Source organism: Trematomus bernacchii, unplaced genomic scaffold (genome assembly GCF_902827165.1).
Source record: "Trematomus bernacchii unplaced genomic scaffold, fTreBer1.1, whole genome shotgun sequence".
Classification (NCBI taxonomy): Eukaryota; Metazoa; Chordata; class Actinopteri; order Perciformes; family Nototheniidae; genus Trematomus; species Trematomus bernacchii.
The window spans coordinates 2,075,048-2,092,059 of record NW_022987513.1 but is presented as its reverse complement, the minus strand read 5'-3'; the positions used below and the strand labels follow the sequence as shown (position 1 = coordinate 2,092,059).

At 40.6% G+C, this 17,012-nt stretch overlaps 1 protein-coding gene across 3 annotated transcripts in view; it reads right to left on the bottom strand.

Annotated features, from left to right (window-relative positions):
• The window catches only part of igsf9bb (immunoglobulin superfamily, member 9Bb), a 118,285-nt gene extending 101,719 nt beyond the window's left edge, over window positions 1-16,566 (bottom strand). For all 3 annotated transcript variants that reach the window (XM_034151659.1, XM_034151667.1, XM_034151673.1), the window contains exon 1: window positions 16,347-16,566. In XM_034151659.1, the coding sequence (XP_034007550.1) occupies window positions 16,347-16,410 (64 nt within the window). In that variant the 5' untranslated portion in view covers window positions 16,411-16,566. The remainder of the gene's footprint in view (window positions 1-16,346) is intronic.
• Between the last annotated feature and the right edge of the window lie 446 nt (window positions 16,567-17,012).

Below are 17,012 nucleotides of genomic sequence, written 5' to 3'. Positions count from 1 at the left end.
TTTTTATTGGCAGAACTCTATCTATATTGATTGTATATACAGATTTCATGAGATTTTTCATTAAAAATGACATTTGAAGATTCTCTTCTGTGTCACATCTTGGAAGAGACGGCATTTTCATTTTGTAATTTGCCTCCCCTTTCTTTACACACACAAACAAAGGACTAACAATTGGAGCAGTTTGGATTCAGTGTCTTGTTAGAGCTGCCGTTGTTCCTTCCAGATGTATTGGTCCTTCTCTCTGCCATGACAATGTCATGGTTATGGGGATGACATAAGCCACAGAAATAGTTTACAATAATTCAAGTCAAGGGTGTGAAGGGTGATGGACTGATCGACGAATGACATACTGTCTTCAACAGTTAACAGTTTTTGTCGCTCTGGATGGATGGGCTGTTATTTATAGCAGCGTTTGTGGAATATGTCTGTTGCTGAAGCTCTACAACGTCTCCTGTCTACCTGTGCCTTGTGTGGTGTTCTGTGATTTCCATCAGTTCCAGTTCAGAATTTATTTTACATGTCCGCCTGATTACTCTAAAATGTAAATAATACAAATAGCATATACACTCCCTAACACCACTGTTTGCGCTATGCTCCATATTGTTTAAAAACATTATAGTGACAAATATGGCCATCTTTCTTTGGTAAAAGCATGAATAAATACAGTTTTCCCACTAATACAATACAAATATTACCTGTTTCATCTTATTTATTTTTTATCAAATTGGTATCAAGAGTGGTATAGTGGTGTATGGACTAAATGTCTGTTATCGTGACATCCATTGTTCTGGCAGTGCTGCTTAAACTTTCAAAAGAACATTCTCACAGCCAGATTGGGAACCAGTTGATATCCATCTTAATTAAAGCAGAAAGACGAGATAATTAATGCAAGGCTCAGAGGACACAAGTATAGCTCACTGAAATCAAAAGAAATCCAGTCCAAGTTGAATTTGCTAAATGATAAAGAACGTTTCCTAGAAAAACTGTTATCAAATTGAATTGAAGGTTTAAACAAGATTGCTATTTTCTTAAAAAGCTTGTTGGATTCCCTACCATTTCAAACTGTTAATTGATTTACTTACAGCAATATAAATGTTCTAAATAAGAAACTTTGCCCGGCTTCATAGACAATAAAGCAAACAGCATTCTGAAAATAATCAAATTGGTTTGATTACTTGCAACATTACATTGGTGTGTTTCCTTATACTACAGCATGTCAGCAACAACAGGCTTAGAACAGATAACAGTTCTAGTAAAACGCCTTCATGCTTTTAATAATGTATCTCTGCAAATACTCAACTCAGCTATGAAGGAGTTGACTCTGAGGCCCAGATGGTTTCCCCTCTTTTCAGCCAAACCCACTTGCTGCTCTTTTTGGCTGATTCTAAAGATTACTTTAAGTCTTGATGTAAGCTTTGATCAAAATCCTTCAGTAAACTGGTTGTAGATGTGAATACAAATCAACGGCAGTTCCCTTCTACATTGCTTCAGTCATAGCTCTGTATGTCTCTTCATGTCATGACAAAGTTAGTTCTCTTGTGTAAGCATATTGGACTAGATCTACAGTCCAAACGTGGAACTGGCCTCATGTCTTTGTTGACAAAATGACTGCTTTTGCTGATCGCCACCTGAACACACACTCAAAACTGTTTAGCCTCATCTACTCTAGTCAGGCTCAGGACAAAGTTTTTCTTTTAGCCCCGCTTAATGGAAAGATTCAGAAAACAGGCTGTTTTTCTCAACTTCAACTGATGTGATCTGCTTAACCAAAAAGTAAGTCCTCATCCTTGAAGTCTTTCTTGTAAAACCATACAAAATACAGTTTTAAATGACATCCGGTAAAGTGTAAATATCAGCTTTGTGTAGCTTGCTGAAGTTATTTTTGGATTAAAGCCAAAGACGCCACCGACGAATGAGAAACGGAGTAAAACACAAAAGGTCAGAATGATGCTTTATCTGTATTGAACCTATGCACACACATACACAAGCATTCAGTACATTGTATCTGTGTTGTGAATATGTGAGGCATGATAAAAGCTTATCAAAAGTAAGTTTACTTGCTATTACAGATAGAGATGTCCCGATCCGATCACGTGATCGGGGATCGGAGCCTATCACGTGATTTTCAAAAGATCGGAATCGGGAGAAAAAAATCGGGGATCGGGAATTTTCTTTTTTTCTTTATAAAATATTTTTATTATTTTATTTAATGTTACAAAACAAAAATGACCATGTTCACGTCTTAAAGTCATCCTGAGGCCTTAGTTTTGGTTTAAAATTACACATGCTTCTTTTGGGCTTGTTTTCATAGACCTGGTTGCTTATTTCTCTCAAATCTGGCAACAGAGTGGGCGCAGTGTCTAATAGTAGCAGTAAGCTAACAAGAGGCTACGTTCAGCTGGTGCCTCGGGAGTCGGGACAGAGAAAATGTCAGGAGTTTGGAAGTATTATAAAATTGAAAGCGAAGGCAGTGTAACAGCCAGATGCAATGTTTGCAAGGCGGAGGTTCCGCGTGGTGGAAAGAACAGGCCTACATTCAACATGACCAATCTAATACAAACACCAACAACAACACGACGAGTACACAGCGGCCACTCAGGTAACGGCACTGAAACAACCGACACTTTCAGAGACTTTTAAAAGGAAAGAGAAACTGCCCCAGAACAGTGAAAAGGCCAAAAAAATAACAGCCAAGATAGCTGAATTCATCGCGTTGGATGACTAGCCGTTATCTGTTACCTTTTTTTTCTCTTAATGCATTGCATAAAGATCAGATCGGGAAAAATCGGTATCGGCAGATTGTCAAAATCAAATGATCGGAATCGGAGCGGGAGCAAAAAAAGGTGATCGGGACATCCCTAATTACAGAGTTAAAAGATACTGTTTGATCCTAAGAAGTCTACACTGTGTCTACTGATCTGGCTCAGAGGACTGCGTGAGTACAACTATTTTTTATAGTATAACATGGTAGAATTAAATGATGGCATGCTCTCTCTGTGATTAGTCGTCATCTGTCTCCACAGACCTGACTTGTATTTGCCATTAAAGAAATGTCAAATTCTAATTTGAAAGGAAGAAGCTCAGAAGCCACCCACCATCTATAAGCCTCTGGCTGTTAGAGAGATGCCAACATGTGTACAGCTGCTTATTAGTCAGTAACATTATGTCATAGTTCTGACAGGGTCATGGCATCGGCTCACACCGGATAACAAGGCCACACATTGAAATCGTCCACAAGGAAATCATTATATTCTAATCTGTCTTATTTTGATTAAGTCCTTCAGTTTAACTCACAATAATATAAATAGACGCCTAGTTTTTTAAGGAAGGAGAAGAGGTGCATACACTACAACTGAAGCAGATGTTCAACAGCAGGATTCATGACAGATATGTTGGACACAAATCCTGTTTTTGTGAAATGCTGCTGTCCAATCTCCACAGTAAGCACATTTTACCTGGTGCTAGAGGAGATAAAATGCCAGCTCCCTAATACGTCTCTATTTAGACATGACAGCTATTCCCGCCTCACTTCATGTCCACAGTGCACTCTCCCTGCTCTGAACACAGACAGATTTCCTCTTTCCAGAAAGCTCACCATTTGTCATTCCTTTTTTACAATCTTCCTGTAACAATCACATATGAAGACACACTGTTTCCTCTCCAAGCTGCTCTGTGATATTTACTTTATTTCAGTGAACTGTCAGAGCCTTCCATTGATGCCTCATGTGTCTGCATTGTTCCTTAGCTGTACAGTAAAGATCTGACCTTTGGATGGAAAGATAACAACAAGTTCACGTCAGCAGTTGGCTAATTAAGTTGTTACTTGAGACATTGGAAGCAGAGGCTAGCAGGATGATCTATCTGAGAGTCATGGATACTGAAATGTGCACAGGGATAAAGCTACTGCACATACAGCTGTTTGTTTCAAAGAATACAGCTTGTTTTAAAAAGGTCAATATGTAACATTTCAGCATTAAAATGTCTAAAGCTATGTAAGATTGTGTCGAGTTGAATATTAACAAAATCTGTCGTTCTTTTCAAGGTTTGTCATGTGCTCGCTACGACAGCATCATCAATTAAGCATGAGACCGAATTGTTATTGGTGGTTTTTAACTAGTTTTTTTTTTTTACCAGATTAAGGATTTTAGTAACTGGATTTCTGGATCTTCAGATATCAAAGACACAAGATGAGCAAATGTTAACAGCCAAACAGCAGACCTTTAACGTAAAACTGTTATCACTGGTCACTGGAAATCTGGTCCATTTGCAAATTAGTATGGTTCGTCTGGGTTGGTTTAAAAGCTGACAATGGAACCAAACCAAAACCGAACAGAGACACGAAGGGTTTACAGTCCTGTCGCTAGTCATTGTTAATAACATATGGCCAATTTGCAGTACAGTAACACCAAAAAGTGGTAATAAGTGGTTACTTCTTCGTAAGCTCTTTGTGAGTCGCAATAACAACTATACTTCAGAAGCATTACAGTTAGTCCACAAGCTGTGTGGAGGCGGCAGCGGTCACAGCGGGAACACATGTAGCACCTTGGAAAGCACATGAAATGTCAGGTTGAATCGGTAACACGTGTTGTCACAAGATTATTAACCAGTAGGAACTGTTCCCCTTCATGGCAGCCGTAGTTCTCTTACAACTCCACTGAAAGTACAGATGTACACTGAAAATACTGAAACATTGACTTTAAATAAATGAATTACGTCAACAGTTTCACATAACTGTGTTTGGGTTAGTTGAAACTAATAATATTAACTTTAAATAACAAAAGAGTTCAGGTTCAACTTAATATTATTGCTTTCAACTAACCTAATACTACATTTAATTAAAGTCAACGTTTCAGTTGTTTCAGTGAATGAAGAGGGAACATCCTGGTAATCTAAACTGCTTTTAAGATGTTGGGCCTAATTACTGCCAACCACAATTCTCTGTGGAAAACTGTATCAATCCATGTACTACAGAGCAGCGAGGGGATCATGTGTCAGTTTCTGTGCCACACCAACATCCATCAGTTTGTCTGCTGTATGAATATATATTATTATTGAACCCATACACAACCCATGCCTATAGAACCTGCCTCTTGGTTCGCGGTATCAGGGTTAGGGTGTGAAGTTCATATCGGGCTGAATTTAGATTAGCAGAGCTGAGGCTATCTGAGGTATCTTGTGGCCCTATCCAATGAATGTTTAATGGGTCGGGAGATGTCGGCGTGGAGGAAGCTGACTGTGCTGCATCAGTAGGCCGGGCTGTAAAATGAGACAGGCAGGAAGCCGGCAGCTGGGGGTGGAAGGAGTATTCAGAGAATGTATACATGGGAGCAGGAAACCAAAAGACACACTGCTGCACTAACAACCCTCAGAATGAAGATGGTATTGGTGTGAATAAACATTTTGGAAATGCTCCTTTCAAAACATGCACCCAAAACATGCTTATTTTAGGAGAAACAGACACTTCAACATGTTTACACAGCTAAGCCTGAGAGGTCACAGAAGGGTTAACATTAATTAATCAGAGTGGTACATAAAAGTTGAATTTATAAACTATTAGAAACAGCCGTCTTTCGTTACAAGCACAGAAGCAAGCAGGCTATAAAAACGGGTCTAATAAATCATGTTGTGTCTGTCCGACCATCGATCACCAATACTACGAAGAGCGGCCCAAACACACAAAACAGCATTGTGTCCACGGAGGCAAAACCAAACTTTTGTTCAAAAATGTTTAAATGTAAGTTTTCTTGGCAACATATCTTAGCTATTGTTGAATTTATTTATTCATTGGCCCATATCCAAACGGACATATTGGGTCGTTGATCATTCTATCTGCTGTACAACTAAATGTGAAAAAGCCAACAATATGCCGTAACTTTACATCATTCACAATCATCATGAAAAGAGAGGTGGCCACACAAGGTGTCTCAGCATTGTTAGACTGGCCTTACCTAACCCTGGGGTGATGTGAGGAGTTAAGCTGGGAAACTAACAGCCGTCATTTAAATTCTTCATGCACCTGAATGGTGTCCTTCACAGTTGCTCCATACTTCAATAAAGCTTCCCCTGCCAATCTGATACATCGGTCTTCCCAACTGGAAACCCCAAAGATCTGTGAACAATGTCCTAATAACGCATTTAATCTACAGGACATTCAAGGGAAATGTTACCAGTAAACTAATATAACCCTGCAACAACAATACGTAATTCGAAAGGGATATCAAGGAACAACACTCATTTAAATTGGATGGAAAAGCCAGTAGATTATATTTTGAAGTGCATTGTACTTTAGCAAAATTCAGATTGATTGGAAGGTGCACAAGTAGTAATATTCCTTTTTCCCAATTGTAAAATTACAAAACATTCATCACAACAGCTGAGGGTGTTTTGCCCATCACCTTAGTTTGCCGTGCCACCAGGAATAACACAGCATCCTGAATCAAGGGTTTCTATTCTGTCTGTCATCCACACTTGTCTAAAGCTTAACAATTGACAAAATAACATTAGTAAAGTGTGCTCGGTGAAATAAAACATGTGATGTGTTTTATTACACATGCTGGTGGCTGGGCTCTAATGACATGTGTTAAAGATCCCTACAGTGTCCAGAGGAGGAATCCTTCTGACTTTTGTGGTGTTCAGTGAAAGGTTATTGAAACAATTGGATGGATTTCCATTAATCTTGGTTTAGATTTTCATGTTTCCTAGGATATGAATGAAATGACCGGTGATCCTTATCATGTAGAGTCATGATCAGGCCAAAGTGCTGTTGATTGGTTTTCAATGTGGTGATTCCCAAGGAACTGAAGTGGATCTGTGCCGATCACGAACCAACTATGGTTCGCTAAAGCTCTTTGAGCCACAAAGATAGGGTCTGAAGGTGGATCTGCTGAGAGAGGATCAGCTATGGGTCGAGCCCAGAGGATGGTGAGGTAAGTCTTTCTTTTGGCTTGTAATGTGTCAGGGACGCCGCACACTTACTTATCAACATCGCAACTAAGAAGTTGAGTTATAACCATTATATCCTCAGTATGTTTTTATTGTGAGCATGTTAGCATGGTCAGCATCATGCTCAAAGTTTAGAGCCTCAAGCATGAAAAAGAATGCAGTTGAACAGTGAACAGTTGAAAAGATACACACCTTTATATGTGCAGCTAAAGTGAAATATCACTTGCTTTAAGTCCAGTGCTACAGCAGAAGCAAACTAAGATAGATTAATCAATGTAAACGCCACAGGAGCAATGCAACACAGACAATATTTTGATGATGTGCACACACTTTATCCTGACTGCAGCAGAAGAGATACAGCAATTACTAGCTTAAGATGAGTCAGCTAAAGGACACTGGTACAGTTTGATCAGAACAAATACCACAGAGCAATACCTTCTCAAGTGCTGAGCTGAAAGGTCTGATCAAATCATATACTTTTTCGTGATCAGTATTACAGACTTATGTTTAAGTACCACTGAATCTATTTAAGTCCCTCACAGATGGAAGGAGTAGCTGTAAGGTGTTAAGTACAGTAGGGAATATGTTTTATATTAAAGAAAGCAGCTGTCTTTATGTGAGCCAAGAGGCTATTAAGAAACAGACAGAAACTGGGTTTTATCTATATTGAACTACACCCCAAACACCTGACGCCATTGTTTTTGACAGGACTGCAGGTATCCATTATTTTAGTAGTCCAGTGTTGTACGCATTATTTCATCTATTAATACAGATTGGTTTAATCACGTATAGTTTTGATTAAGAGCCCTCCACTAGGGGACCCAGTAAGTGAAGCTTGAGCTAAACAAATAAATGTCCTGATAAAAAAATTGTATTTTCGCAGCTAGAGAACCTTTTTTTGAATACCAGCGTCTTTTTTCATTAGATACGATACGATACGATATACTTTATTGTCCCCGTAAGGAAATTTGTTCTGGACTCCGTCCTGCAGTGCATACATGTACATATACAAACATAGTGGACATTAAGAGACATACACATATCATCAGTCATACACCGTTTGAACAAACACAATACACAGACGCACATACTGACAATGGCGACCTAGATTCCAATGAGAACAGAGCTCATGCCTTGTGGCCGCTTCGAGAAAAAGAGTCACGTCCAGCGGCTTTTTTGTGTGCCCACACCGAACAATGAATGTTTAAAATATTTCAACATCTCACAAAAGCGCCGGTGACGTCACTGTAGAAATTGAATGTAAGGCTTGTCTTTGGCCGTTTCTGTCTGATGGAAACTATCATAGCAAAGACTAGCCCGTTGTAGCAGATCTGCCAGCGGGACTTACAACTGTGGTGATATGATGTTGAGATATCATTGTCATAGTAACAATATGCTCTGCCAGCACCTTTCAGTAGAGTATTGCAAAAATGTGGTTTGAAACTGTATAAAAAGTCAAAGTTATGGCAACTTCTGGTAACCAACAACAACAATGATGTCACCATTAAAGACGACCAATTAAAACATAATGAAATCTAACGTTACATATGTTACTCTTCAGGTATATAATATGATATAGCTTGATTTAAATACACTAATCAAAACTAAACCCATTCAGTCCATTTAAGTTCCATATTACATTATTCTGTTAAAAGGAACATACAGTTGAGTCATAATACTGTATATAATCGTATCTGTTATCCCAACACCTCTACGAGTATATCAGATGGAAACAGCATTCTCAGTGATACATCTGTAAAACAGTCTTAAACATGGCCGCATAATAATCATGCTGTTAACATGAGTCGAGTGTTTCTGGGTTAACTGGACTGAAATACAAACACATTGACCCGAGTTCAACACCGACACTCTCCGGACTGCCCATTTATAATTGAAAAAATAACCGGTAATAATCTCAAACCACACATGGAGCCTCTTTGGCTGCTAATCTGTTTCAAATCGGTTCATCGAGCCAAACAAGCTCACAGCCTGCTTCAGTGAACCTGAACAGGGGCTGCTGGGAGCCCGGGGCCTGGCAACGTCAGCAGAGAGCAGAGCGTTACCACCTATCATGTGAATGCAGCTTTAAGGGTTCAATTGTAGATGTATCCTATTATTATGTCCAATCGTTCTTATTGCCAACAAAATAAATAAAAGATTAGTTGTGTTCCATGTGTAGCCTATAAACTAGTGTGGACAAATTCAAACTTCAATGAAGAATGTTGGAAAATGACATACTTTTTGTAAAATGTTGTGAATATTCAGTTTGTGCTTGAAAAAAGAAATCCATGATCATGCAAGGCCCTCGCTTTGTAAAGGGAAAACCGACAAAGTGGATCTTTCTCCAAAATCCCAGAGGACAACTTTAACAATCAGAATGAAAAATGCCATCTTAAATACAGTAGTGTTAAGGTTGGGTTTTTGCATTTTTATTTTGCAGAGCAATAGGCTAAGCTTAGATGCTTCCTCTGATTTTAACAGGATCTGTGGCCTCAATCCTCAAAGTCGAAGGTTGGAATTGGAGAATCATGATATCTGAAGCTGTGTTGGCCATCTCACTCTAACTTTAATTTCAACTACGGTCGGCCCCACACACACACAATTTCACACAAGTGTAAGAGACTGAACTTTAAAGTGCATGTACACTCCAGAATGGAAATGAGCCTTTCGAAGTCCAGTAGCAAGAAAAATTGACATGGAGAGAGTGCTTTCCATAAAAAGGCAGCTACTTGCAAAGTCCAGGGGAACGTTGGCAAAAATATAGTGCAGGGGTGAGATGCAGAAAAGATTTACGTTGAAATATGTCGAGTCACTGAGTCATTAAGTGCAGTGATAGGTATCAGATCGATAAAAGGCCAGATCGAAGCTACACAAATCATTCAACACACGACTGCATCAGTGAGAAAATGCTGAACATCCCCAGGATTTAAATCAGACTCTCTTTTTCTTGGTCAGCAGCTTTGTTTTCACCATGCAGCCACCCACTCAAAGGAAGAACAGCCATCAGGTCATCACACTGTGGGGTTCGTTAAAAAGCAGGGATATCAGAGAGGTTTCTGAGGATTACATTAATTAGGCACCACACAGTTCATCTAAAAATACACCACATTTACATCCCTGAATCACAAACCCAATTCCAAAGTTTCCTGGGAGCTTCTGGATGAATCTCATTTCACTCAAGCACAAACAGAGCTTTAAAGGTATGTTGGAAGCAGACACTTTGCTATTATTCTTAGAAAATAACTTATAGTTGCCAATTAATCTTCCATCCATCAACTACTCAATCAACTGACTAAGTGTTACAGCTCTGCAGATTCTCAGTGTAACGTGTGGAACGGAGATGTGTTCCACAGTCAGGTTTAACTAATCCAATTAAATCCAACTCCCAGAGAGACACAGAGAGATGTAAAGGTGTTTTCACACAGCGGGGGGTTAGCACCACTTACACTGTTTCCAAAATAAGCACAAGTTCAGCAGCAGCATGGAGAAGGGGGGGGGCTGCTGCTGTGTGTGGCTCTGCAGCTTGAGTTGATGATGGTTGAACATGTTTAGCTTGCCACTGCATGTGACCATGTTACCATGGCAACAACAGAAACCACACCACAGAAATAAACAATACATACCTACATTGATCTGCTTATAATTAAGAATGAATCACCTCTTCAACATTTTTATAATTGTATTTTTTAGGTTTTTTATGGTTTTGTAAGCTGATTAGTTTGGAAATGTGAACAAAATCAGTTTCAAAATGTGATAATATTCACATGTTCAGGTTCATATCAGTAGTTTGTGTCTCTACTGGGACATGTCTCCATGCTTTAATGTTCAAAAAGCTCTTTTATCTTTCTCACACTGCCTGTGCTGCAGCACCACTTTTCACCCTCTGTCTGAAACCAGAGCCCTGTCTGCTCTGATTGGTTAGCTGGCCGGCTCTGCTGTGATTGGTCAATCGCTTAGAGATGTGTCAAAGATTTCCCGCCCCTTAGCACATCACGTACAATTCAGTGTTTCCCGTATACCATTGTCTTGGAGGGGCGCTGCGCCCCGCCAACGGAGCTCCACGCCCCCCCTGAAATTCAAGGTGTTTAAAAAAAACATACATTTTTATATTTATATATATATAGCCCCAAATTGCAACTAATCTATATCTACTGTCACTTTTCACATTGAACATGTGCTCTTTTATTAAATAAACTAAATGCTTTCATTTTAAGTTGTGAGTTTAGTGATTTTGCCCCTAAAAATCACTGATGCATTAATCAATAACAATAATCCCCAGCTCCTCTCTCTGCTCCAGAGGATTTAAAAAAGATATATCACAATGCCTTTGCAGACCATTTACATGCACAACAACCTATATAATACACTACAGGAAGGGGAAAACCCCAAAAAGCACAATAGCACCTCTTTAAGTGAACTTCTTATAGTATTGCTGCTGAGAAAGGAGAGGGCAGTAATATTCTCAAAGGCCCACAGGGCGTGCTCTCATAAGGACAGATAAGTCAATGATTGGACAGTTTTTATTTGTCTTCCTGCATCATCAGCTCTACATGGGGCCACATCAAATTCTAAAGACTGATGGCAGGTCTTGCAGCACTTTACTTTGCATTATGGCTTTACTTATCCTGTTTGGTGTGACTTGTACCCTTTTCCACTGAAAATTAGGTCAGTTCTAGGTCAGCTGGGTTCTACACACCCCAAAAAAGGTTAACTTTACCAAGTGAATCAGTGTGTATCAGGGAAAATCAATGAACACCCGCTGATACACATGATGATGCTAATATGGTTACCCAACTGTTTTGCAACACTTATGTTCTACAGATAGCGAGAGCAAATTATTCACATATGTGCTTTCACGACACACACACACATCCTCCCACTCACGCTAACAACAAGGAGAGGTCACTTTCCTTTCGAAAGCTTTAAAAAGTCATCCACTGAAATTAGTTTAAAGTGTTATGATTATTTACATACTTCTTAACCCATTTTTCAAAAAAAGACACCACATTGCGTCCAGTCTGTAACACACTTGACCAAATCAGAATATAATTTTCACAATCTCAAGAAGATCTTCAAGAACAATTAACACTGTGATTGAATTCATCAAAACTTAAAATAAGCGGAAAGTGCATCTGTAGGCGAACAGTAAGCTACTCTGTGTGTTCTTTGAGCTGCCGGTTAGTGACGCTGTCAGTGTTGTGCTAAATTGATACAAAGCAAAGGATATAGGCCTATGGTAAAAATCTTTCAAAAATGAAAAAGCTATTTTCCCATTGTTTTTTTCTTCTATAATCCAAACAATAAAGCGTCACCCCTCCTCCTCTACCCCCATCGCTCTTGCCGTTTTTCTGGCATATGTACTTATTGAGCAACAGAGTGGCATTTATCTCACAGCTTAATCCTAAGTAGTCCAACTTAGGCAAGGCAGGCCGCCTGTTAGTGGGCATATGTTCAGATCCTGGTTAAAAGACACACAGCTCCCCCAGGGGCATGTTGACATGTGTGTGTATGCGTTGTGTGAGTGTGTGCGTGGGTAGGGGTAACAAGTGTGTGTGCGTGAGGCAGCAGACGGTTGCTGTGGAGCGCCCTGAGCCTCCATTAACACAACCCACCATGTTCCCCTCCCTCGGCTACCCAGCCATGAGGAGCGAGCCACGGGAAACCTGCAGGGACATGAGTGTGTTCACCAGAGTGTGTGGGACAGGGAAGGGACAGGACGGAGCGGGAGAGAGGAGGGACGGGAAGAGGGGCGAGAGGAGGGACGAGAGGAGGGACGAGAGGAGGGACGAGAGGAGGGAGAGAGGAGGGACGGGAAGAGGGGCAGGAGTAGGGACGAGAGGAGGGACGAGAGGAGGGATGAGAGGAGGGAGAGAGGAGGGACGGGAAGAGGGACGGGAAGAGGGGCGAGAGGAGGGATGAGAGGAGGGATGAGAGGAGGGACGGAAAGAGGGTGGAGGGACGGGAAGAGGGTGGAGGGCGGCGAGGCCCTGAGTCCACACTGAAAACACTGAAAGTTTGACTTTAATTAAATGTATAATGTCAAGAAAAGTCACATTACTGAATCAGGTTAGTTGAAAGCAATAATATTTAGTTGAGCGTAATATTTGTTATTTAAACTTAATAGTATTGCTTTCAACTAACCTCATACAGTTACGGGAAATCTGTTGACATAATAAAGTTGATCTTATCTAAAATGTAGTGGAGTAGAAGTATAACATACCATTAAATGGAAATACTCAAGTAAAGTGCCTCAAATGTAGTACAGTACTTGAGTAAATGTACTTAGTTACTTCCCACCTCTCCCTGACGGGGAAAAGTGAGAGGGGGAGGGATGAAACAAGGTGAGGAGTACAGGAAACCCGAGAGGAGGGGAGGACAGAGGGAGGGTCTGGCACAGGGCCAGGTGATCTGTGGCAAAAGTCGAGGCCTCTGCTGCTGCTGTGTGTGTGTGTGTGTGTGTGTGTGTGTGTGTGTGTGTGTGTGTGTGTGTGTGTGTGTGTGTGTGTGTGTGTGTGTGTGTGTGTGTGTGTGTGTGTGTGTGTGTGTGTGTGTGTGTGTGTGTGTGTGTGTGTGTGTGTGTGTGTGATGTATGACCAGTTACTGACTGAGGGAGAGTCTTAAGGCTGGGCCAGTCTCAGTCGCTCCTCCCCAGAAGTAAGTGTTTCTGCCAAGTTGCCTGCTCTCCCAGCCGTGGAGGAGAGGAGGGAAGCCGCTTAAACACATCTCCCTAAGTCTCCCTCTTTTCCCAGACGATGCTTAAGTGTATCCTCTTTAGGCAGAGCATTACATAACTGTGGAGCCAGCCGAGCCAAGTGGCAACCCAGCGAGAATAAACATATGTGAACCTGTATTTGCCAACATTTAAAACAGTGATGGAAAGCTAGTTCTTACCATCAATCGTATCTTTCTTTGTCATCTAATCAGCTGTTCTGATTTCCTGCATCTCCCCTCTCTATGGAACATGAGGGGATTCCTTTAAGGCAAGGTGCTGTAGCTTTCCTTTCTCACCACACATCGCAGTTCTCACCAATGAGACAAGCTCACGTGCACACATTACACACTATCAGTCCACACAGTACCACGTGGGTCTACCAACTACAAGCGATGTCATTCACGATTAGAGCTGCATTAGAGCTATAATTAGTTGATTAATGGATCAGAAAATGAGGTTTTCATTTTAAATCCAAGTTATTTTTTGAATCACTCATAAAATTCACTGGGTTCAGAATATCTCCGTCTTTCCTTAGTAACCTATGATAGTAATATGAAGCTTTTCGGCTTTGGAATGTTTGCCGGACCAAAGAAGCAAAATCATTTTGGGGCTTTGGGAAGATTTACATTTATCTGACATTTTAAAGTATAAAAAAAAGAAAAACTGAAAATGATCAGCAGATTATTTAATGATAATGAGAATATTTATGAGTTGCATCCCTATTAATAATATTGTGAATGCTGAAACTGATTCTATAGGGGCAGGGCCGGTCTTTGGCATAGGCGACATAGGCGGTCGCCTAGGGCGCCAGATCTATGGGGGCGCTGCGCTGGTAGTTCTGGGAGGGAAAAAAACATTTTTGACTGTTTGGCTCATCCTAATTTTCAGCCTTGATGTAACAACATTCATAATTAAGTCAAGGTAACACCCTTTTCACCCCGGTTACACTTTGCATTTGCCCTGTACGATGGGCGCTGTAAGTGATGAAAGTGGGGGATGTTGACTTATCAGGCGCCCGCAGCTCACAGCCAAAGTGCGAGCGAGCCTCCGAGCGAGCAAGAGAGAGAGAGAGCATCGGTACCGCGGATTGTTGTTGGATTGAGGCTGATAACTACAGCTCAGTGAGGTAAAGGACTCTGAGTGTTTAGATAGTTCACTTTAGTCTAAGTTATCTCAGTGGGTCTCAAACGGTTTGATCACAATTTATGTAAACACATATTTCCAAGGCACTCCTTTATAATTATTAGGATAAATAAAAACAGGTTTGAAATCATTCCAATGTATACTATAGGACAGTAACCAAAAATATCGTTTGAAACTGGAGATATAAAAAAATTGCATGAATAAATAAATGTTAACTAAGTAAAATAAGATATGAATGAACAACAAAAATAAAATATGTTACATTTATTTGTTATTGGCTATGGTAGGTTATTGGTTATGTTCACATACTTATTTGGTTATTAAAATGTAAACCGATCTTTTTCATATGGGTGTTTAGAGTTATACCCCCTAGATCTAGTCTCTAGTAATTCTGCTCAAAGTGCACCAGATTGAAGCATTTTACTTTAAAATGTTAAAGAAAATATTTGCGGGTGGGCATACCCCCGGACCCCCCTAGAGGATGTGACGTCCACCCCCCAATTAAAGCATGTTCATACAATAATGAATACATTTGAAACCTTCTTTATGTATATAACCAACATGTCAATACGTTTCAGTTTTTGTAGTGTATTGGTCTTTTGTAGAGATTTTTCATTTATTCTTTATATATTCTTTTTGTATTGCTTGGAGGGGGGGGGGGCACCAAATCATAATCTCGCCTAGGGCACCAAAATGTCTAGGACCGGCCCTATAGGGGCCTTGCAGTCAGAGATCAGCTGCAGGTGGATGGTTGAAGGATCAGGGATAAAGCCACTGTCAAACAAGAGTCTTTTCTTTTCCACAAGAAAGCACATTTATATTTCTAAAAATAATAATAATTAAAAAAACTCTCATGAAGTCATCAAATATGTGTTCAAAGTTGCATCACACATGACTGACATGGTTTATAATTCATTTATTATAATTCATTTTAACGTGGTGCCTCAAGAAGTGCTCCCTCTAACGGACACAGGCTGTCACACTCAGCTTTACACGAACAGCTCCCCATGAAGAAGTTCATCCACACACGCGCATCATGCTAATCACATTTGCCTTCACGTTTAATGGAGCGCTGGCAGCCGGTGTGCAGCTCAGTGAGCCCGGCTGCTGCTGCAGCCGCACACCGGCAACACGTCCTGGAGCTCCGGAGAGCAAACTGAACATTTGGTGGAATATGTCAACCCTAACACACTGCAACACCATGAAGCCAAACACATGACACTAAGCACACATGTCCATACAATATTATGTTGGGTAAAACGGCTGTCTTATCTCCAAAAATGTTGAAATATCGTCCCTGCTAAGCTGTGTAAAATCTTTGAACCGTTAATGGTGCTTCCTCACCAGCGGTGCTTCCTCATCACCGGCCCGGCTCCACACAGGTGATGAACACGCATGAACTTCATGACGTAAAGTATGTCATTTTTAACAGCGATATATTCAAAGTCAGCAAACAGACAGGTGTGGGAAAGCAGGTTTAGAAGAAAAAAGGCTGAGTTAAAAGTTGCACAGTAAGCGGTGTGGATGCAAATTCTGCACTTCGACTCACCTTGAGCGGCCGTTCCTCGGGTGCTGAATACACTTGCTATCAAAGTGGCCACATACCAAATCATAGTACTATTGCCGACCAGAAATAAACCTCATCATATCTCAAAGTGCCCCTTTCGGTGAATCTCTCATCTCCAAGTGTCCCAGGACGAACTGAAGAGGACCGGATGCTGTCTTCTTGTTAACCGAGCCCCGGACACTTTCCCATCGGTGCTTTCCCCTCTCTCTGCCCCTCTCCTCCGCTCTCCTCTCGCATCCTGAGACGGATCACCTGCGCCAATGTGACGAGAGCTGACGAAGCCGCAGTGTAACCAAGCGAGCCCCTTTAACCGAGGCCCCGCCTCCGCATCTGTTTCATTGATGGGCGTAGGAATAGGTCCAAGCGCTGATTGGTCAACAGTGCTGTCTGTTTCAAAGCGTGGAGGGTTGCGTTCATTGAATACGGTAATACTCGGAAGTTTCTAAATTCCTTTTAAAGAAACGAATTCAGTGTGCTCATGGCAGCTGGAAAGAAACCCTGCTGTAATAATAATTATATTAATAACAATAATAATTATAATTATAATATCTTAAATTGTTACTAGTAAATACTTTTATAGTGCTATAAAAAGTAGCAAACTACAAAAAAGACATTAGGATAGTAACCAAAACATAATTAAAAGCAGTA